Here is a 23,626-nt window from a genome sequence, read left to right as displayed (position 1 = left end):
AGTTCCATTCATAACTGTATCTTTCTCTGGTGCTGAGAAATTTATTTCCTTGGTAACTTGGACTGAGCTCTCCACCTGGCCCTTGAATGTTTGGGCAGGAAAATCAAATGATCTTGGGGCTCGTTTAACCCTACTGCGGTTCCCAGAAGCCAGAGACAGAGAGAAAAAGAGGCAGACAGAGATAGGCAGAAGCATAGAGAAGGGTGGCAGCAATAGAGAGAAAAGTTAACCGATTTCACCTCCAGACAGAAAACAGCAGAAATCTCTGGGCTGCAACAATAATTTAACCACCCCAATCTCCTCTAGTAATAATAATGGCATTTTATTAAGTGCTTACTGTGTGCAAAGCACTGTTCTAAGCGCTGGGGAGGTTACAAGGGGGCTCACAGTCCTAATCCTCATTTTCCAGATGAGGGAACTGAGGCACAGAGAGGTTAAGTGCCTTCCCAAAGTCACACAGCTGACCAGTGGTGGAGCCAGGATTTGAACCCATGATCTCTAACTCTAAAGCCCGTGCTCTTTTCACTGAGCCACACTGCTTCCTCTGGCCTATTCCTGGTCATCCTGTACCTTCTCAGAATCCCATCTGCTTGCTTTAATCCCTCCCCATCTAGGAGAGTTCTGAATACATCATTTTCCTCACTCAGTCCAAACTGAGGACTGGAGAGCCCCAAGCTCTGCACACAGTAAGCGCTCAGTAAATATGATCGATTGAATGAATGAGAGAGACAGATGCAGGACTTTTATGATTCACGAGCCGTTCAATTGTGTCTCCCTTTTGTTTAAAATTCACTCTGAAGAGGAGCCTTCTGGGCTTGAAATTGAGGCTCCCAATCCCCACCCCTTTTCCAGAGAAATCCAGGGTGCCGGGAGTGGGGGGTGGGAGGACCATTCCAGGCTCCAGTCATGGGCGGGGTCTACAGAGATGGAGTTAGCCCGGAGAGTATAAAGGTGTCAGTCACACCCTCGGCCAGCTCTATATCTCCTGTCACCACTGCTCAGCTTGGCACGCTCAGTCCCGAAGCCAAAGATGTCTATCGCCAGAGGAAAATACCTTAGAAGCAACTCCAACGAGGCCGCCTTCATGAGCCCCATGTACAGAATGCCAGCCAAGCAGATTATATATTCTCCCAGTGTCCACGGTGGGGCCGGAGGATGGGGCACTAGGATTTCTACCAGCACAACCCAGGCCCAATACGGCGAGGGCCTTGGGGTGGGCACGTTACTAACGGGCAACGAGAAGGGGACCATGCAAAATCTAAATGACCGCCTGGCTACCTACCTGGAAAAGGTGCGCTCCCTCCAGCAAGCCAACTCCACGCTGGAAGTGCAGATTAGACAGTGGCACGAGAAGAACTCCACTCCGATGGGCCGAGACTACAGCTCGTATTACAAGACGATTGAGGCGCTCCAAGATCAGGTGAGACACGTTTTTCTTGGGGAATTGGGGGCTGGCGGGCCTTCCCAGGAATCCGGCTTTGGATGGTTTCCTGGGAAGGGAGGAGTCAAGGAAAGACACCGTTTGGTCACTCCCTACACACGCCTGTGTGAGCCCACTGTTGGGTAGGGACTGTCTCTATATGTTGCCAATTTGTACTTCCCAAGCGCTTAGTACAGTGCTCTGCACATAGTAAGCGCTCAATAAATACGATTGATGATGATGACGCCTGGGCTGTTCCCACCTCTCATCTGACTGGGGGGGCGTCCCCATCCCCATTCCCACCTCGATAAAGGGAAGGAGGGGTGGTCTCTGAGGAGTTAAGCCAGAATGTGGAAGGCCTGTTAAGGGATGGACACCTTAGTCACCTGTCAGTCAACCCCATCACTTCTTTCTTGTGCTTGGGTGGTTTAAACTCTAATTCCGCTAGACTGTAATCTCGCTGTGGGCAGGGAAGGTTTCAGCTTATCGTTATATCGTCCTCTCCCAAGTGCCCAGTACAGTGCTCTGCACACAGAAAGTGCTGAATAAGTACAACTGAATGAATGACTGATTCTAATCCATTTCTGGGCTCCAGCTAGCTGGTGATGAATGGACAGTGGTTCATTTCCTACACAAACCAAACTCTGAGCAAAACAATGAATTAATCAATCAATCAATCAATCAATTGTATTTATTGAGCACTTACTGTGTGCAGAGCACTGTACTGGGCACTTGGGAAGTACAAGTTGGCAACATATAGAGACAGTCCCTACCCAACAGTGGGCTCACAGTCTAGAAGGGGGAGACAGAGAACAAAACCAAACATACTAACATTATGGTATTTATTAAGCACTTACTCTGTGCCAAGATCTGTGTGAGCCCGCTGTTGAGTAGGGACTGTCTCTATATGTTGCCAACTTGTACTTCCCAAGCGCTTAATACAGTGCTCTGCACACAGTAAGCACTCCATAAATACGATTGATTGAATGAATGAATGAATATTAAGCCCTGGGATAGATATAAATTAATCTGGTCAGACGCAGTTTCTGTTCCACATGGGGTTTGCATTCTACAGGAGGAGAGACTAGGTATTGAATCCCCATTTTACAAATGAGGAACAGAGAAGTTAAGTGACTTGTCCAGGTTATACAGAAGGCAAGTGGCAAGCTAGGATTCGAACCCAGGTCCTCTCACTCCCAGGACCATGCTCTTTCCATTACAGGCCATGCTGCTTCCCACTCAAAGATCTCTTAATTGCCCAGGAATTGTCTCCATAAAGCTGAAGAACTCAATTCTACATAAAGATTGGGGGAGGATTTTTTAATGGTGTTGGTTAAGCGTTTATTATATGCCAGGCACTGTAATAATAATAATAATGATGATGATGATGGTATTTATTAAGCACTTACTATGTGCCAAGCACTGTTCAAAGTGCTGGGGGAGGTACAAGGTAATCAGGTTGTCCCACGTGGGGCTCACAGTCAGTCTTCATCCCCATTTTACAGATGAGGTAATTAAGGCACAGAGAAATGAAGTGACTTGCCCAAAGTCACACAGCCCATAAGTGGCACAGCCAGGATTAGAACCCATGACCTCTGATTCCCAAGCCCGGCTCTTGCCACTAAGCCACGCTGCTTCTCTATACTGTACTAAGCTCTGGGTTAGATAGAAGTAAATCAGGTTGGACACAGCCCATGTCCCACGTGCAAATCACAACTTTAATCCCCGTTTTACAGATGAGGTAACTGAGGCATAGAGAAGTTAAGTGACTGACCCAAGGTCACACAACAGACAAACAGCGGAGCTGGGATTAGAACTCAGGTCCTCCTGACTCTCAAGCCTCCACTAGGCCACGGTGCTTCTCTTTACACATTGCATCTCCATTACTAAGGTTAAGTGGAAAGGCAAGGACGGAATAACTACACTGTGAACTGTGTTTAAAACAAACCCCCTTCTCTAGGTGAGTCACCATTCGCAAATTGTGGAGAAATGGCTCCTTTGTCAGTAATTAAACCTTTCTATTTCTTAGTAAAATGTGCTGCAAATGTCTCCGAAGCATATTGTTTCTGAGCTAGCCAAAGAATTTCCTGGTGCTGGTGAGACAGACCGCCTTATCAGCCCAAACCACCAAAAGACTTTGCCCTCATCACGACGTCATCGGGTCTGACATGGTCTGACAGGGCACGCTTATCTTGAAAGTACTTCACAATCTTGGGTTGTTCCCTGTAGTCGTTTCCCCTTTATCTATTAAACCAAATTCATCTGACCAACACCCATGGCAAATTATGGCCAAAGCTCAGGACCTGTCGTTGAGGTCAGGTCTAAAGAGTCTAAACTTCGTCTCTGCCAACAGAACCGAGGGAAGGAAACTCACCCAACAAATCCTCAATCTCCCGTGTGCCTGCATGGCTCTAACATCAGGAGTGACAGCCAATTCCAAACTCCTAATCCATGAAGGAGAGAAGCAGCATGGCCTAGTGGAAAGACCACTGACCTTGGAGTGAAATGAACTGGGTTCTGATCCCAACTCCTCCACTTCTCTGCTGTGTGATCTTGGACAAGTCACTTCTCTTTGTCTCAGTTCCCTCATCTGCACATTGAGATTCAACACCTGTTCTCCCTCCTACCGACACTGTGGGATCTGCTTTTCTTTTAGCTACCCCAGTGCTCGGCCCATAATAAGCACTTAGTGAAAACCACAATTATTATCATTATTATCTGATCAAAACGGCTCAGGTGCAGAATCCACCTGACAAAATGGCAATTGTAATTGCAATCCATGTGAAGCAGCGGGGCTCAGTGGAAACAGCACAGGCTTGGGAGTCAGAGATTGTGGGTTCTAATCTCGGTTCTGCCACTTGTCGGCTGTGTGACTTTGGGCCCGTCACTTAACTTCTCTGTGCCTCAATTGCCTCATCTGTAAAATGGGGATTAAGACTATGAGCCCCACGGGGGACAACCTGATTACCTTGTATCTCCCCCAGCGCTTAGAACAGTGTTCGGCACATAGTAAATGTTTAGCAAATATTATCATTATTATTATTATTATTAGTATGTGGTAGTCTATAAAAACTGTTCTTCCAGGATTAATGGTGGAGGAACCAGGGAACCAGGCATGGCTGCTCGGTCAATCATGATATAAGTGATCATTCACTTATAGACCCAGACTGAGCCCCCTCCTTCCTCTCCCCCTCCTCCCCCTCCCCATCCCCCCCTTACCTCCTTCCCCTCCCCACAGCACCTGTATATATGTATATATGTTTGTATGTATTTATTTATTTTATTTGTACATATTTATTCTATTTATTTTATTTTGTTAATATGTTTTGTTCTGTTCTCTGTCTCCCCCTTCTCGACTGTGAGCCCACTGTTGGGTAGGGACCGTCTCTATATGTTGCCAACTTGCACTTCCCAAGCACTTAGTACAGTGCTCTGCACACAGTAAGCGCTCAATGAATACGATTGAATGAATTTCATTCAATCGTACTTATTGAGCGCTTCCTGTGCGCAGAGCACTGTACTAAGTGCTTAGCCAGGCAGCAGTTTGGGTTGAGAGGAAGGGGTGGATTTTGGAGATGCTGTGAAGGTAGAACCAGAAGGCTTTGGCGGCACACTGAATATGTCGTTGAGAGAGAGAACTGAATCGAGCATAAAATGCCAGGGTTAATAATAATAATTCTAGTATTTGTTAAATGCTTACTGTGTGCCAGGCACTGTACTAAGCACTGGGGTAGATACAAACAGTGCTTTGCACGTAGTAAGCGCTTAATAAATGCCATTATTATTATTATTATACAAGCCAATCGGGTTGGGCCGTCCTTGCTCCACATAGGGCTCACAGTCTTAATCCCTGTTTTACAGATGAGGAAACTGAGGCATAGAGAAGTGAAGTGACTTGCCCAAGGCCATAAGCTCTATCCACTACACTATCCTGCTACCCAGCAGGTTGGGAACCAGCTGCAACCCATGCTACCAGGGTTACACGTGTGCATTCTCAACCTACTATGGTATCTTAGGCCCAGGAATTTGACTGTGATTCCCAGGGAGAGGAAAAAAAAGAACAAAGCCACTTGTCTGTTGTGTGACCTTGGGCAGACAAGTAGCGTGGCACGGTGGAAAGAGCAGGGGCTTGGGAGCCAGAGGTCATGGGTTCAAATACCGGCTCCGCCAATTGTCAGCTGTGTGACTTTGGACAAGTCACTTTCCCAAGCGCTTAATACAGTGCTCTGCACACAGTAAGTGCTCAATAAATATGATTGATTGATTGATTGATTCTCTGGGCCTCAGTTACCTCATCTGTAAAATGGGGATGAAGACTGTGAGCCCCCCGTGGGACAACCTGATCACCTTGTAACCTCCCCAGCACTTAAAACAGTGCTTTGTACATAGTAAGCGCTTAATAAATACCATTAAAAAAAGACTTCCCTGTGCCCCAGTTACCTCATCTGTAAAATGGGTTTTAAAGTCATGAGCCCCATGTGGGACATGGGCTGTGTCCAACCTATTTTGTATCTACCCCAGCTCTTAGTATAGTGCCTGGCACGTAGTAAGCACTGAATAAATACCAAATACACACACACACACACACACACACACACACACACACACACAATAAATACCCTAATTTCCATAACCAGCCTTCCATAGGCCCATGTAAAAATCCCTGTAATCACAGTTTTTCTTGGACCTGATTACATTACTCAAAAACACTACAAGGATTGGAAGAGAGCCTGCTAAGGAGAGGCAGGATGGAAACAAGGAAAATGAATAATCACTCAGCCCTCTGCCATCATTTTGGTCTTGCGGAACTAATAGCTGAGGACCATCTTCCTAGTCTAGGAGGGGATATATAACAGCGTTCAAAGATGAAAAGCACTTTATGTTTCTGATGGAAAAGTCCTGTATACTTGCATTATGTGTTATAGGTCCTACATATGTGCTATGTATGTCCTTTATGGGTTAATGATCCTATATATGTGCTAGTTTTATGGGGACATGTGCACAAATCTGTACCATACCTTAATCAGAAAAACATCACACATCTGGTTTCTATAAACTTAGTTTTTATGTCCCGCACTTTAAAAAGCATTTCTGGGTTCATACCAAGACCCTAACTCTTTCAGTCAATCAATCAATATATTTATTGAGCACCTAATGTACATAGAGCCCTGAACTGAGCACTTGGAAAAGTATAATACAGTAGAATTGGTAGATGTCTTCCCTGCCCAAAATAATAACAATGGCATTTGTCAGCTGTGTGACTTTGGGCAAGTCACTTCACTTCTCTGGGCCTCAGTTACCTCATCTGTAAAATGGGGATGAAGACCATGAGCCCCACGTGGGACAACCTGATCACCCTGTAACCTCCCCAGTACTTAAAACAGTGATTATTATTTTTAGACTGTGAGCCCACCGTTGGGTAGGGACTGTCTCTATATGTTGCCAACTTGTACTTCCCAAGCGCTTAGTACAGTGCTCTGCACACAGTAAGTGCTCAATAAATATTATTGATTGATTTGTTAAGCACTTACTATGTGTGAATCTACTCCAATATGTTCTAAGTGCTGGGGGGATACAAGGTGATCAGGTTGTCCCATGTGGGGCTCACAGTCTTAATCCCCATTTTACAGATGAGGGAACTGAGGCTCAGAGAAGTTAAGTGACTTGTCCAAGGTCACACAGCAGACATGTGGCGGAGTCGGGATTAGAACCCACAACCTCTGACTCCCAAACCCGGGCTCTTTCCACTGAACCACGCTGCTTCTCCTAAAAGGAGAAGCTTACCTTCTTCAGGGGGCGACTTTACAGTGTTAGATAGGGGAAATGGTGGAATATAAGGATATGTACCTAAATGCAGAGGGGCTGGGGTGAGTTCAAATTGCTTAAAGGATACACACTCAAGTGCACAGTCGATACAGAGTGAAGGGAGATTATTTATGTCTCCCATTGGCTGACACCCCAAGTCTGGAGCCTGCTGGTTTTACCCTAAGGAGTGATTGTGCTTTAAGTCACCCCAAGAACAGTGCTTTGCACATAGTAAGCGCTTAATAAATGCCATTATTATTATTTCGGATTTTCAGATTAAGGCGGCCCAACTAAACAACGCTCAGTTGGTCCTGCAGATCGACAATGCCAAGCTGGCGGCGGAAGACTTCAGAGTCAAGTAGGTTGGGTGTTGGACTTCCCTCCCTCCTGCTTCTCCAAGAATGTATTCTTCTGAGCGGCAGGGCCCTCAGTGTTCAGGGGGAAGAGAGGGATGGTTGTGTTGGGAGGAATGGGAAGAGGCAGCATGGGATCCAAAAGCCTCCATGCCCTGCCCTGCCCCAGGTTAGCCTAAGAGCTGACCGAGGGAGCTGAACAAATGAACTTCCCACAAAGCAATGACTGGTGCCATAATGCTATAGGTCAGAAGGGCAGGGGAATGGTAAATAATAATAATAAAGGCACTTATTAAGCGCTTACTATGTGCAAAGCCCTGTTCTAAGCGCTGGGGAGGTTACAAGGTGATCAGGTTGTCCCACGGGGGACTCACAGTCTTCATCCCCATTTTACAGATGAGGTAACTGAGGCACAGAGAAGTTAAGTGACTTGACCAAAGTCATACGGCTGACGATTGTTTGAACCCATGACTTCTGACTCCAAAGCCCGGGCTCTTTCCACTGAGCCACGCTGCTTCTCTTTAGGCTTTAGCCAGGGACTCAAGGAAGAGATTGGCATGTGGGGGTAGTCCCCTAATCATATAAACCCTGGTACCTGGCATAATGCTCATGGTATTCATCCATCAGGGATGCAGAACAAGCTGTGAACCTCCCCCTGCCAACCACTGCTGCTGTAGCTCTCTCTCTAGGGATAGAGTTGGGCTTGGCACAAGGAAGGCAATATCCCCAAGGAGATAAACTGGAATAAACTTCTCAGGAAAGGTGTAAAATTCTGCTTCCCTGGAACTCTGAAAGAAAAGATTTAGTATGCATCCGCCCCAGATGGCTCGGAGGCAGGGGTCGGGACAAGATGATTTCTCAAGGCCAGCTCTGGATTTCTGGCATTTTAAAACCATCTCTCTTTCTCCTAAAACAGATATGAGACTGAACTAGGAATGCGTGTGTCAGTAGAGGGAGATATCCAGGGGTTGACCAAAGTCGCCGACAACCTGACCCTAAATAAGGCCAGATTGGAATCGGAGGTCGAAAACTTGACCGAGGAGATCGTTTTACTCAGGAAGAACCATCAGGAGGTGAGGGGCAACGGGAGACCCTTTCAGGCCTTTCGCCGCTTGAGCCCTGGGGACAGAAATGGGGTAGAAGAGTTAACCCTCGGAACGGGCGGCCTTTTCGTCTTTCGCTCCCTCAGGAAAGCGACTGGCCACCATTTTGTGACTGCTCATCGTCTTACCCAGGCCCTGCGAAGGGTGGGATGATTCTCCAAGCTGGGGTTAATCTGGATCCTCTCTCTCCTAGGAAGTTGATACCCTGCGCAAGCATCTGGGGGCCACCGTCAAAGTGGAAGTGGATGCAGCGCCCGGCCAAGACCTCGGGGCCATCATAAATGAGATGAGGGAGAAGTACGAAAGCATGGCCAAGAAGAACATTCAGGAGGCCAAGGAGCACTTCGAGACCCAGGTACCACCCTACTTTCAAATCCTGGGGGGGCGGCGTGGAAGGGCCGTCCTGCGCTCAGAGCTCGGACGATTCCGCTTCCTTCCTTTGGGTTTCAGACGATCGAGGTGGAGAATCAGATCACCCTGAACAATAAAGAACTGGAGGCCAGCATGACCCAAGTCAAGGAGCTGAGGCACAAGTGGCAGAACCTGGAGATAGAGCTGCAGTCCCAGCTCAGCCAGGTAAAGTCTTCCCCCCACCTCTCTCCTCTCCCCCTCTCTGCACCCCCTCTTCACAGACGCATCCTTGGGATCCACCCTAACTGTAGTGGGGGTGTCCATCAAAGTAGCCCATAGGAGGGAGCACCGTGGTCTAGTGGAAAGAGCACAGGCCTGGGCAGCAGAGAACCCGGGTTCTTATCCTGGCTCTGCCATTTATCTGCCGTGCGACCTTGGGCAATCGCTTTATTTTGCTGTGTCTCGATTACCTCATCTGTAAAATGGGAATTAAATCCTCCTCCGTCTGACTTAGGCTGTGAGCCCCATGTGGGACAGGGATTGTGTCCGTACTGATTATCCTGCAGCTACCCCAGGGCTTGGTGTCTGGTACATAGTAAGCACTAAAGTGCCATAAGAAAAAAACGACGATTCTCTCCCCTGTTCTTTGCCACAAAATGGGTCCTTGGGTGTGTACTGAGCTCTAAAGCTTTGTGTTTCCACGGCTGGTTGCAGAGAGGTGCATTGGAGCAAACCCTGGAGGGGACCAATACCCGTTATGGGGCCCAGCTGGCCCAGCTGCAGGCAGTGCTCAACGCTCTGAAGGCCCAGCTAATCCAGGTGCGCTCAGAATCGGAGAGGCAGAGCAACGACTTCAACATCCTTCTTGACGTCAAGAACCGGCTGGAGAAGGAGATTGCTACTTACCGCCGCCTCCTAGAAGGAGAGGAGATACTGTAAGTCTTTTGGCCTGGGATACCTTCTGACTCGATGTCTTTTAACTGCTGGAAGCTCAATGAGAGGTTTATTTACTGGGCTTGGGTTACAAAAAAGTCCGGGGGCCAAGGTCGGGCCAGAGCCCAGTTCTCTCTGACTCTCAGATCCAAGGTCTTTCGACAGTTGAGGACTTGGCCGTAATGGATCCAGTGAATACAGCAACCTCAACGGGGACCAAAAGAAGAAGAAAGGCAAAAAAAATTCTCCCCATGATTTGGTCTTGCTGCCGCCACAGATAACATTAAGAATAGCCTCCAGTTAGAATTAGAAAAATAGGGTGAAACAGTCCAATTTTGAAATTGTGAAATAAGCCGGGTATTTTCCAGGCTGAAACTAAGATCCGTAACACACCAGAAAGGGACCGTTGAGTGAAAGATTGCCATTTTTTACAAAATCAACACCAAAGCTTTTAAACTTAGCTTTCCAAGCACCACTAAATTGGCATTATATTATCAACTTGTAATCACCTCCCACTCCAAATGACACTGAAGCATGGGGTGCTTTCTAAAGTGAAGGAGCACAACAGAGTCCCTCATCCATGTATCACTTAGCACAAAATAATATCTTCAGGGCATAAAGCCGAGGATCTCTCCCTCCCTCTCTTTCTCCCCCTGCCTCTCTGTCTCTTTTTCTCCTAGTCCCTCTTCCTTTACCATTTCTTCGCCTTTCTCTTCATTTCACTCACTCTCTCACTCTCTCTGAAATGGGGATAACATACTGACTCTTTTTCTTCCAATTTTTTTAATTACAGAACTGTGGACAGTGAGACAACTCTTCTGGATGAAAAAGGTAAATCCATCAATCAGTGGTATTGTTTGAGTGCTTACTGTGGATAGAGCACTGTCCTAAGCACTGGAAAATATCCAACAGAGTCGGTACACACATTCCCTGCCCATAACAAGCTTACTCTCTAGAGGGGGAGACAGACAGGGGTAGGGAACTAGGGGGCAGGGCCAAGGAACTTAGAGGTGCCCGGCCTTTCCGAAAAGTCTAGGTGCTGCACGGGAGGAGGGAGAAGCCAGTCATTTCGAACTGGGTCAGCAGTGGAGACACCGTGAGCTCTGCAGCACACTGTGGATGAGGGGAACCCGAGAAGCTTCTGGGCCAAAAGAGCACAACCAGCAGGAGTGCAGGCTGATCTTCCCCCATCACCTGTCTAGACTGGCCCCATTGGCCCCTGCCAGTAGCTACACTGACTCATTTGGGGAGCTGACAGTGCTACTGGTAGTTCAATCATATTTATTTATTGAGCACTTACTGTGGGCAGAGCACTGTACTAAACACTTGGGAAGTACAAGTTGGCAACATATGGAGACGGTCCCTACCCAACAGTGGGCTCACAGTCTAGAAGGTAGTTGACCAGCTGCCTGGCACGGTGCATGATTAAAGCGATGTCAGGGTCAAATTCACTCCTTGGCACACGTTCCAGTGACGGGCGGTCCAGCTCCAATCCCACCGTGGAGCCAAGAAAAAAACCCTAAAAGCGTCCATCCGCTTGAAATCATTCATCTGGAATAGGGACACTGGCACTTATTCTTTTAACTGTGCCCCATTCCAGACTGTTCTGCCTTCCTTATCCCTGGGGTGGAGGAGGCTCAGAGCCTGGGGACCCCAGAAGAATTGACCTCCCCAGGCCGGGCTACTGTGAGCCGCTAGAGGTTGAAGCAATCCCTCTGATGCCATCCAGAGAAGTATTCTGTGATGGAAGCAGAGCTGAGAACCAGATCACTTCCAGCAAACTGGCAGGAATCCCACCCATTCATTCATTCATTATAATAATAATATTAATGATAATAATTTTGTTATATGTTAACTGCTGTGTGCCAGGAATTGTACTAATTGCTGGGGTGGATACAAGCAAATCAGGTTGGACTTTTAGACTGTGAGCCCACTGTTGGGTAGGGACTGTCCCAAGCGCTTGTACAGTGCTCTGCACACAGTAAGTGCTCAATAAATACGATTGATGATGATACAGTCCCTGTTCCACATGGGGTTCCCAGTCTCAATTCTCATTTTACAGGTGAGGTAACTGAGGCGAAGAGAAATGAAGTGACTTCCCAAGGTCACACAGAAGACAAGTGGAGAAAGCTGGTTTAGAACCCATGACCTTCTGAATCCCAGGCCCGTGTTCTATTCACTACACCATACTGCTTCATTCATTCAATGAATCAATTCAATTTGTGTTTATTGATTCCTTACTGTGTGCAGAGCATTGTAATAATAATGAAGGCATTTATTAAGCGCTTACTATGTGCAAAGCACTGTTCTAAGTGCTGGGGAGGTTACAAGGTGTACTCTGCACACAGTAAGCGCTCAATAAATACGATTGATGATGATGAAGGTGATCAGGTTGTCCCACGAGGGGCTCACAGTCTTAATCCCCATTTTACAGATGAGGTAACTGAGGCCCAGAGAAGTTAAGTGACTTGCCCAAAGTCACACAGCTGATAATTGGCGGAGCCAGGATTTGAACCCATGACCTCTGACTCCAAAGCCCGTGCTCTTTCCACTGAGCCACGCTGCTTCTCATTGTACTAACCACTTGGGAGAGTCCAATATAACAATAAAAAGACACATTCCCTGCTCACAACGAGCTTGCAGTCTAAATGGGGAGACAGACATTAATAGAAATAAATTGCAGATATGTACATAAGGGCTGAGGGGCTGGGATGGGGGAAGAATAAAGGGAGCAAGTCAAGGCAACGCAGAAGGGGGTGGGAGAAGAGGAAAGGAGGGCTTAGTCAGGGAAGGCTTCTTGGAGGAGATTTGCCTTTAGTAAGGTTTGAATTGCAAGGAGAGCAATCGTCTGTCAGATATGAGGAGGGAGAGCGCTCCAGGCCAGAGGCAGGACATGGGTGAGTGGCCGGCAAAGAGATAGACGAGATTGAAGTACAGTGAGAAAGTTAGCACTAGGCCTTGTCCTGGCCATTCTCAATGAACTAATTCATCAATTAATCATATTTATTGAGTAGTTACTGTGGGCAGACCGCGGTACTAAGTACTAGGCAAAGTATAACATAACAGAATTTGTAGAGACATTCCCTGCCCTCAGAGATCTTAGAGTCTAGAGTAACATGGCTTAATGGCTACAGCACGGGCCTGAGAGCCAGAGGACTTGTGTTCTATTCCTGCCTCTGACCTTGGGCAAGTCACGTAACTGCTCTGCGCCTCAGTTTCCTCAAGTGTAAAATAGGGATTTAATACCAGTTCTCCCTCCTACTTGAGCATGAGCCCCATGTGGGACAAGGACTGTATCCGGCTGGATTAATGTGCACCACTCCAGTGCTTAGAAAAGTGCTTGACACATAGTAAGTGCTTAATAAATACCAAAAAAAAAATTACAACTGATAGAGCACTGACCTGTGTGTCAGACGATCATGAGTTCTAATCCTGGTTCTACCATTTTTCTGCTCTGTGGCCTTGGACAAGTCACTTCACTTCTCTGTGCCTCAGTTACCTCATCTGTAAAATGGGGATGAAGACTGTGAGCTCAGTGTGAGAACGGGACTGCGGCCAACCTGATTTGCTTACCCAGGTGCTTAGTAGAGTGCCTGGCACAAATATCATAATTATAATAATAATTATTATTATTTATCTACTCCAAGGGAATGGTGGATCATTCTTTCCTCAACTCTGCATACATTCATGGAGAGGAGGTGCCATGTCATTGAACACAGTAATATAAGAGCAGAGAGCAAGCCGTGGTCACACACAGTGAGATTTCAAATCTGTTTGCTTTTCTGATCCTCAGATGTGAAGAAAACCCGGAAAATCAGGATGGTGGTGGAAGAAATGGTGGATGGGAAGATTGTCTCAACCCAAACCAAGGAGATGAACGAGTCTATGGAGAGTGACAAATGATTCCTTCTCACACACCCACAGGAAACCCTGAATTACTTAAGCTCTAAGTCCCTTTCCCTGGGAGACACATCTTGCCCTGTCAGCCAAAACAATGTCTCTTCTCTTCCTTACTTCTTTCTGCTGTCTTAGATTTTGAGCTTTCTGTGGGCCAGGGCATGTCTCTAACATGATGTCCTTATCCTTTTCTCCAAAATTTAGTGCCCTCCCTTCAGCAGATGCTCAATAAACACTACTGAATGAAACTTGAAGATCACCCTGGGCAGGGAACGTGTCAACCGAATCTGTTAGTTTTGTACTCTCCCAAGTGCTTACTGCAGCGCTCTGCAGACAAATGCTCAATAAATACCGTTGAGTGATTGATTGAATGAAGATAGACCTCTAAAGAGTCTTAATCTTTTCGTGTCTCAGAGGAGCTGTAATCTTACATGTCCTCTCTTCACAACTAGTAGGGGAAAGTAGTGCTAAAGGGGAGAAAGGCAGTGCCTAATTTATAATAATAATAATAATAATAATGGCATTTATTAAGCACTTACTATGTGCAAAGCACTGTTCTAAGCTCTGGGGTGGTTACAAGGTGATCAGGTTGTCCCACAGTGGGCTCACAGTCTTAATCCCCATTTTACAGATGAGGGAACTGAGGCACAGAGAAGTTAAGTGACATGCCCACAGTCACACAGCTGACAAGTGGCAGAGCCGGAATTTGAACCCATGACCTCTGACTCCCAAGCCCGGGCTCTTTCCATTGAGCCACGCTGCTTCTCCAGCTTTGGAGATTCCCAAGGCTCAATTCTGGAGCCTCTGGAATTGGCGGAATTGTCAGTAATCCCAGCTCCTCTAGTCCTAGCAGTCTATAGCACCTCCCCTCTACATCCAGCAAGTCCATAGCCCCTGCACCTCTGGGCCTAGGAGTCTATACCTTCTCCCCCTCTCATTAATTGATTCAAACATGTTTATTGAGCGCTTACTGTGTGCAGAGCACTGTACTAAGAACTTGGAAAGTATAATTCAGGAACAAATAGAGACAATCCCTGCCCACAATGGGCTCACAGTGTAGAAGGGGGGAAACAGGCATCAAAACAAGTAAACAGGCATCGGCAGCATCAATATAAATAAATAGAATTATAGATATATACACATCATTAATAAAAATAAATAGAATTATAAAATGTACATATATACACTAGTGTTGCGGGGTGAGGAGGGGAGATGGGGAGAGAAGGGGAAGCAGAGAAAAGGGGGGGCTCAGTTTAGGAAGGCCTCCTGGAGGAGATGAGCTTTCAGTAAGGTTTTGAAGGGGGGAAGTGTGCTAGTTTAGTAGGTGTGTGGAGGGAGGGTATTCCAGGCCAGAGGTAGGATGTGGGCCGGGGGTCGACAGCGGGACAGGTGAGAATGAGGGACAGTGAGAAGGTTAGCACCAGAGGAACAGAGTGTGTGGGCTGGGATACAGGGGAGAAGGGTGGTGAGGTAGGAGGGGGCAAGGTAATGGAGAGCTCTGAAGCCAATAATGAGGAGTTTTCGCTTGATATGGAGGTTGATGAGCAACCACTGGAGATTTTCGAGGAGGGGGGTGACATACCCAGAACGTTTCTGTAGAAAGATAATAAGAGCAGCAGAGTGAAGTGTAGACTGAAGCGGGGAGAGACAGGAGGTGGTGAGATCAGAAAAGATGCTGGTGCTGTAATCCAGTCGGGAGAGGATGAGGGATTGGACTAACGTGGTAGCGGTTTGGATAGAGAGGAAAGGGCAGATCTTGGCGATGTAGTGAAGGTGAGACTGGCAGGTTTTGGTGGTGGATTGGATATGTGGGTTCTAGTCCTAGCAATCTATAGGGCCTCTCCTCTGGATTCATAATAATAATAATAATGATGGCATTTAAGTACTTACTAAATGCCAAACACTGATCTAAGCACTGGGTTAGCAGGTTGTCCCACGTGGGGCTCACAGTCTTAATCCCCATTTTTTTACAGATGAGGTAACTGAGGCTCAGAGAAGTTAAGTGACTTGCCCAAAGTCACACCGCTGACAAGTGGTGGAGCCGGGATTAGAATCCACGACCTCTGACTCCCAAGCCCGCGTTGTTTCCACTAAGCTATGCTGCTTCTCCTATTTACTATGTGTCAGACACTGTAGTAAATGCTGGGATGAAAACAAGTGAATCATGTTGGACAGAGTCCCTGTCCCACGTGGGGCTCACAGTCCCAATCCCCATTTTACAGATGAGGTAACCGAGGCACAGAGAAGTGAAGCGATTTGCCCAAGGTCACACAACAGACAAGTGGTGGAGATAGAACTAGAAGCCGGGTCCTTCTGAGTCCCAGACACGTGTACTTTTCCACTAGGCCATGGAGAACTTTACAGTGTAATGTAGTTTACAACTCCTGCAGAGAAGCAGCGTCATCTAATGGATAGAGCATGGGCCTAAGAGTCAGAAGTCCTGGGTTCTAATTCCAGCTCTGCCACTTGTCAGCTGTGTGATCTCGGGCAGGACACGTAACTTCTCTGTGCCTCAGTTACCCTATCTGTAAAATGGGGATTAGGACTGTGTGCCCCAGGTGGAACACGGACTGTGTCCTCCGACCTGATTAGCTTGTATCTACCCCTGTGTTTATTAAAGTGGCCGGCACCTAGCAAGCACTTAACAAAAACCACTAAAATAAAATTATTGCTGATATACTTACCCTGTTATCGTGTTGGGGGGCACTCCCCATCTCTGAAATGTGTCCTGCTAAAATGCCCTACATTTCCAAAGAGGAAATCCAGTAGATCTATTTCCAGAGTAATACTGTTCTCCTGACTTTCTTCCTGCCTTGATTCTACCCAAGATGTCCCCAGGTTAACTTGCCCTGAAGCTCCACCTGAGATCACAGATCAATCCTCCTTGAATAAGGATTTGAGCCCATAGGCAGAAGCAGCGTGGCTCAGTGGAAAGAGTCTGGGCTTGGGAGTCCGAGGTCATGGGTTCGAATTCCGGCTCTGCCACATGTCTGCTGGGTGACCTCGGGCAAGTCACTTAACTTCTCTGAGCCTCAGTTACCTCATCTGTAAAATGAGGATTAAGATTGTGAGCCCCACGTGGGACAACCTGATCACCTTGTATCCCCCCAGTGCTTAGAACAGTGCTCTGCACATAGTAAGCGCTTAACAAATGCCACCATTATTATAGGCAAGAGGCAATAGTTTGTCCTAACAGAAGTGCCAACGTGACAGCTTGCTTTTTGCCACACCTGCTCTCAGCCTCCTCCTCATCCTAGACAAACCCCTGGAGACTAAAATTTCCACCCTGACTTCACTCACTATCTAGGGTCAAAGTCTCGTGTCCCTTGGCAACCGCAAACCACCGAACCCTTGAAAGGGAAACGCGTTTAATGTTTATAATTCTGCCGGAGGCGCCAGGATGTATCTCTTCCAGGTGATCCCGACAGAAATTCGATGAGTTCCCTGTTCCCTCCTGCTTCCTCATGGAATTTTTCTTTTTTATTATGACATTTATTAAGTGCTTACTATGTGCAAAGCACTGTTCTAAGCACTGGGGAGGTTACAAGGTGATCAGGTTGTCCCACGTGGGGCTCACAATCTTAATCCCCATTTTACAGATGAGGTAACTGAGGCCCAGAGAAGTTAAGTGACTTGCCCAAAGTCACACAGCTAAGTGGCGGAGCCGGGGTTTGAACCCGTGACCTGTGACTCCAAAGCCCAGGCTGTTTCCACTGAGCCACGCTGCTTCTCTAACATTGATGTGTTAGGAATTGATGTGGAAGTGTGTTAGGAATTGTGTTAGGATTGATGGAATTGATGTGTTAGGCCTCGTCAGCAAGCCAGGGAAGGGAAAACGCTAGGGTTGGGAAAGAGTAGGTTGGGCTGATGGTCACAAGAGGCAAGGACTGTGGGAGTTTGTCCTCGGGTGAGACTCCTGACTGGCCCACGACTCTCACACGAATGGCTTCTGTTTTCTGAGGGTACTGAGCAAAGGTATGTTACAGGGGTGTAATTTCCATAAAAGATGTTTGTTTGGATTGCAAATGTGCGTGGGCAACCTAACAAATGGAGAAGCAGCGTGGCTGAGAGGAAAGATCACGGACTTGGGAGTCCAAGGTCGTGGGTTCTAATCCCAGCTCCGCCACTTGTCAGCCGGGTGACTTTGGGCAAGTCACTTAACTTCTCTGGGCCTCAGTTACCTCATCTGTAAAATGAGGATAAAGACTGTGAGCCCCCTGTGGGACAACCTGATCTCCTTGTAACCTCCCCAGCACTTAGAACAGTGCTTCACACATAGTAAGAGTTTAACAAATGCCATCATTATTATTATTATAGTGACACATAGTAAGCACTTAACAAATACCATTATTATTATTATTATTGTTACTATTATCTGAGCCTCAGTTACCTCAACTGGAAAATGGGGATTAAGACTGTGAGCCCCCTGTGGGACAACCTGATCACCTTGTAACCTCCCCAGCGCTTAGAACATTGCTTCACACATAGTAAGAGTTTAACAAATGCCATCATTATTATTATTATAGTGACATATAGTAAGCACTTAATACCATTATTATTATTATTTTTATTATTATTATTATTCTCTGAGCCTCAGTTACCTCAACTGGAAAATGGGGATTAAGACTGTGAGCCCCACATGGGACAACCTGATCACCTTGTATCACCCCCAGCACTTAGAACAGTGTTAATATGTTTGGTTTTGTTCTCTGTCTCCCCCTTCTAGACTGTGAGTCCACTGTTGGGTAGGGACTGTCTCTATATGTTGCCCACTTGTACTTCCCAAGCGCTTATTACAGTGCTCTGCACACAGTAAGCGCTTAATAATGATGATGGTATTTGTTAAGCGCTTACTATGTGCAAAGCACTGTTCTAAGCGCTGGGGAGGTTACAAGGTGATCAGGTTGTCCCACGCGGGGCTCACAGTCTTAATCCCCATTTTACAGATGAGGGAACTGGGGCACAGAGAAGTGAAGTGACTTGCCCAAAGTCACACAGCTGACCAGCGGCGGAGGCGGGATAAATACGATTGATTGATTGATTGATTGATCATTGTTATTATTCTCTGAGCCTCAGTTACCTCAACTGGAAAACAGGGATTAAGACTGTGAGCCCGCTGTGGGACAACCTGATCACCTTGTAAACTCCCCAGCGCTTAAAACAGTGCTTCACACATAGTAAGAGCTTAACAAATGCCATCATTATTATTATTAAAGCGACACATAGTAAGCACTTAACAAATACCATTATTATTATTATCATTATTATTCTCTGAGCCTCAGTTACCTCAACTGGAAAATGGGGGTTAAGACTGTGAGCCCCAAGTGGGACAACCTGATCACCTTGTATCACCCCCAGCACTTAGAACAGTGCTTCGCACATAGTAAGAGCTTAACAAATGCCATTATTATTATTATTATAGTGACATATAGTAAGCACTGAAGAAATACTATTATCATTATTATTATTATTCTCTGAGCCTCAGTCACCTCAAGTGGAAAATGGGGGTTAAGACTGTGAGCCCCAAGTGGGACAACCTGATCACCTTGTATCACCCCCAGCACTTAGAACAGTGCTTCGCACATAGTAAGAGCTTAACAAATGCCATTATTATTATTATTATAGTGACATATAGTAAGCACTGAAGAAATACTATTATTATTATTATTATTCTCTGAGCCTCAGTCACCTCAGGTGGAAAATGGGGGTTAAGACTGTGAGCCCCACGTGGGACAACCTGATCACCTTGTATCACCCCCAGCACTTAGAACAGTGCTTCGCACATAGTAAGAGCTTAACAAATGCCATCATTATTATTATTATATATAGCGACACATAGTAAGCACTTAACAAATACCATAAAATACATATGGTATATTTTATATTTATACATAGAGTCATACATATATGGTATATATGTATACTATGGAGATTCATCTTCCAGAGCAGTGCTCCCTTGAATGGGTTGTCCAGGCTAATTTGGGTCTAACCCAAATCCTTTACTTAAATGGCTTTGGGTTCTCTAGCATCCTCCATTGTCTATTCGAGGGTACAACCAGCGGTCAAACTGGCCATTATACAATCCTTCAAGGACCATGGTTTTTTGTGCCTAATGTGCCTGAGATTGGGTATCTGTAACTCACTGGATCCTCACCGGTAGGATGTCTTCAGATATGAAGGACCGATATTTCTCTCCTCTATTGCCAACCCACTGTCTGTACCTCACTCTCATCTATCCTGCCACCAACCCCTGGCCCACCACATCCTCCCACTGGCTTGGAACTCCCTCCCCCTTAATTATCCAACAGGCCGCCACTCTCCTCACTTTCAAAGCCCTCCTAAAATCCCATCTCCAATCAATCAATCCATCAATCAATCCTATTTATTGATACAGTAATACAGTATAATACAGTGTACAGTACAGTGTACAGTGTACAGTAATACAGCTGATAAATACGATTGATTGATTGATTTATCGAGCACATACTGTGTGCAGAGCACTGTACTAAGCACTTGAGACCCTCCCTACCTAAGCCCTCATTTCCCCTACTCACGCTCTGCTTCGCATCACCTATGCACTTGGCTGTGTCCGCCTAAAGCATTTTGACACCCCAGCCTGACAGCACTTGTGCACATATCCCTCTACTCTACTATTTCATCATCATCATCATCATCATCAATCGTATTTATTGAGTGCTTACTGCGTGCACAGCCCTGTACTAAGCGTTTGGGAAGTACAAATTGGCAACATATAGAGACAGTCCCTACCCAACAGTGGGCTCACAGTCTAAAAGGGGGAGACAAAACCAAACACACTAACAAAATAAAACAAATAGAATAGATATGTACAGGTAAATAAATAAATAAATAAATAAATAGAGTAATAAATATGTACAAACATATATACAGGTGCTGTGCTATTTGAATTCATTCAATCATATTTATTGAGTGCTTACTGTGTGTGCAGAGCACTGTACTAAGTACAATTCGGCAACAAATAGAGGCAATCCCTACCCAATAACAGGCTCACAGTCTATCCATAAATTATTTTAATGTCTGTCTCCTCCTGTAGGCTGTAAACTCCTTGTGGACAGTGTGTCCCTTCCCTCTGACATGATCTCAGACTCCATCACCACCGAGAAAACCACTTGTGGTAACTGCAACCTTACCTCCCTCACCCAAGAGTTCCCGCTTCCAGCAAGCTCCTTGCCCACCAGGCCAGGGATAAAAACTGTTCCCACAAGTAACCACAGCATGAGGCCTCCATAAAACCTTGGGAAAACTGGCGACTGCAGAAATCTGAGCCCCAAGGAACCTGAAATTCTGCTCCTTGGGCCACAGCTCCCTACTGATTTTGCTTTTATTTTGGGTATTTGTCTAGTTTGTCTTTTAATGTTTCATCACCTGTGAAGTGTCTGTCTCCAATCCCTTCTCCTCATTTATACTCTTATAGATTGTGAGCCCTCTGAGGGACAAGGAACATGTCTCATTCCTACCTGAGTATTCTCTCCCAGAATTTAGTACAAGTGCTGCACACAGTGAATACTAAATAAATACTATTACTTCTAACTACAACTAGCAACTCTGTTCAATGCAAGTGCGCTGCACACTGAAAGCACTCAATACTGATTGATTGACAACTGCATAAATCTGAAGCATTATGGCCTAGTGGAAAGAGCACAGGCTTGGGTGTCAAAGGCCCTGGGTTCTAGTCCCACCTCTGCCTCTCGTCTGCCATGTGATCTGGGGCAAATCACTTCACTTTTTTGTGCCTCAGTTCCTCATCGGTAAAATGGGAATTAAATCCTACTCCCTCCTACTTAGATTGTGAGCCCTATGTGGGACAGAGACTGTGTCCAACCTGATTACCTTTTATCTAGCCCAGCACGAAGTACAGTGCTTGGCACTTAATAAGCACTTAGCCCAAGTACCCCCCAAAAAAGTGCATTGTGTAGAGAGAGTCTCACTCTCCCCGTTATCAATCAATGGTATTCACTGAGTGCTTACTTTGCGCCAAGCATTGTACTAATCAATCAATTGTATTTATTGAGCTCTTACTGTGTGCAGAGCACTGTACTAACAGCTTGGGAGAGTACAATGTAATAGAGTTGGTAGACTTGTTCCCACCACACAGTGAGCTTAAAGTCTAGAACACTAGCTGTGTCTACTAAACAGTAGATGCATCCACCCAACCCTAATTCCAGTGACAAGAGTCTCATATGAGTGTCCACAATTTGAGAACTAATGGTGGACAATTCTCATTCCAGCCTCATCTTCACCGAATACTAATTCAATGTGGAAGGAAAGGTCTCCCTGAACCAGAAACATGTACAATTCAAAAGAGAAAATAATAATAACAATGATAATAATAGTAATGGTATTTGTTAAGTGTTTACTATGTGCCAGGCACTGTACTAAGTGCTGGGGTGGATACAAGCAAATCAGTCCCTGTCCCATGTGGGGCTCACTGTCTCAATCCCCATTTTACAGATGAGGTAACTGAGGCAAAGAGAAGTGAAGTGACTTATAATAATAATGACGGTATTTATTAAGCGCTTACTATGTGCAAAGCACTATTCTAAGCACTGGGGAGTTTACAAGGTGATCAGGCTGTCCCACGGGGGGCTCACAGTCTTAATCCCCATTTTCCAGATGAGGGAACTGAGGCCCAGAGAAGTGAAGTGACTTGCCCAAAGTCACACAGCTGACAATTGGCAGACTGGGATTTGAACCCTTAACCTCTGACGCCAAAGCCCGGGCTCTTTCCACTGAGCCCCGCTGCTTCTCTTTCCAAGGTCACCCAGCAGACAAGGGGAGGAAAGCTGATTAAAAAAAAAAAAAATTGCCTGTCAGAACCCAGAAACTGAATCAATCCCCAACCTCCCGAGGCTCACTCCTAACATCTCTCTGGGATTTAGATACTGAAATGAAAACCGTGCATGGTGAAAATGCCTGAGGCCCAGGAGATGCAGTGGAGGATTTGTAATAAAGTGAAGGGGAATTTTTTGGGTTGGTATGTATTGCCATCTACTGGAATTTTCCGGAAAAAGCGTCCAAAGTGTAGTGGCAATAATTTAACGTCAGTTTCCCCCTTTGGTTAGCCTCTAAATAATATCATGATGGCACTTATTAAACACTTAATATATGCAAAGCACTGTTCTGAGCGCTGGGGAGGTTACAGGGTGATCAGGTTGTCCCACAGGGGGATAACAGTCTTCATCCCCATTTTACAGATGAGGTCACTGAGGCACAGAGAAGTGAAGTGACTTGCCCAAAGTCACACAGCTGACAACTGGTGGAGCCGGGATTTGAACCCGTGAACTCTGACTCCAAAGCCCGGGCTCTTTCCACTGAGCCATGCTGCTTCCCCTAAATGAATCTAAATGAAAGACTAAACCTGACAGATGAGTGATTTCACATTGAGAAATGAGTAGTTCATTCCCAACTTATTTCATCCAGCACCTTTGCATATATATATGTAGATGTATATACATATATAGATATATGTATATATGTTTGTACATATTTATTACTCTATTTATTTGTATGTATTTATTCTATTTATTTTACTTTGTTAATATGCTTTGTTTTGTTCTCTGCCTCCCCCTTCTAGACTGTGAGCCCACTGTTGGGTAGGGACCATCTCTATATGTTGCCAACTTGTACTTCCCAAGCGCTTAGTACAGTGCTCTGCACACAGTAAGCGCTCAATAAATACGATTGAATGAATGAATGAATGAAAAGTGCTTGGATATAAACGAGTG

At 45.9% G+C, this 23,626-nt stretch overlaps 1 protein-coding gene across 1 annotated transcript; it reads left to right on the top strand.

Annotated features, from left to right (window-relative positions):
• Positions 1-1,030: 1,030 nt before the first annotated feature.
• KRT20 (keratin 20) lies at positions 1,031-13,868 on the top strand. The gene is made up of 8 exons (XM_038753624.1): positions 1,031-1,420; positions 7,501-7,583; positions 8,495-8,651; positions 8,875-9,036; positions 9,132-9,257; positions 9,747-9,967; positions 10,759-10,796; positions 13,759-13,868. The coding sequence occupies exons 1-8, from the start codon at positions 1,031-1,033 to the stop codon at positions 13,866-13,868; spliced, it is 1,287 nt and encodes a 428-aa protein (XP_038609552.1).
• Positions 13,869-23,626: the final 9,758 nt, after the last annotated feature.

Source organism: Tachyglossus aculeatus, chromosome 11 (genome assembly GCF_015852505.1).
Source record: "Tachyglossus aculeatus isolate mTacAcu1 chromosome 11, mTacAcu1.pri, whole genome shotgun sequence".
In the NCBI taxonomy this organism is placed as follows: domain Eukaryota; kingdom Metazoa; phylum Chordata; class Mammalia; order Monotremata; family Tachyglossidae; genus Tachyglossus; species Tachyglossus aculeatus.
The sequence above is the reverse complement of the archived record's forward strand: the minus strand, read 5'-3'. Positions and strand labels throughout refer to the sequence as shown.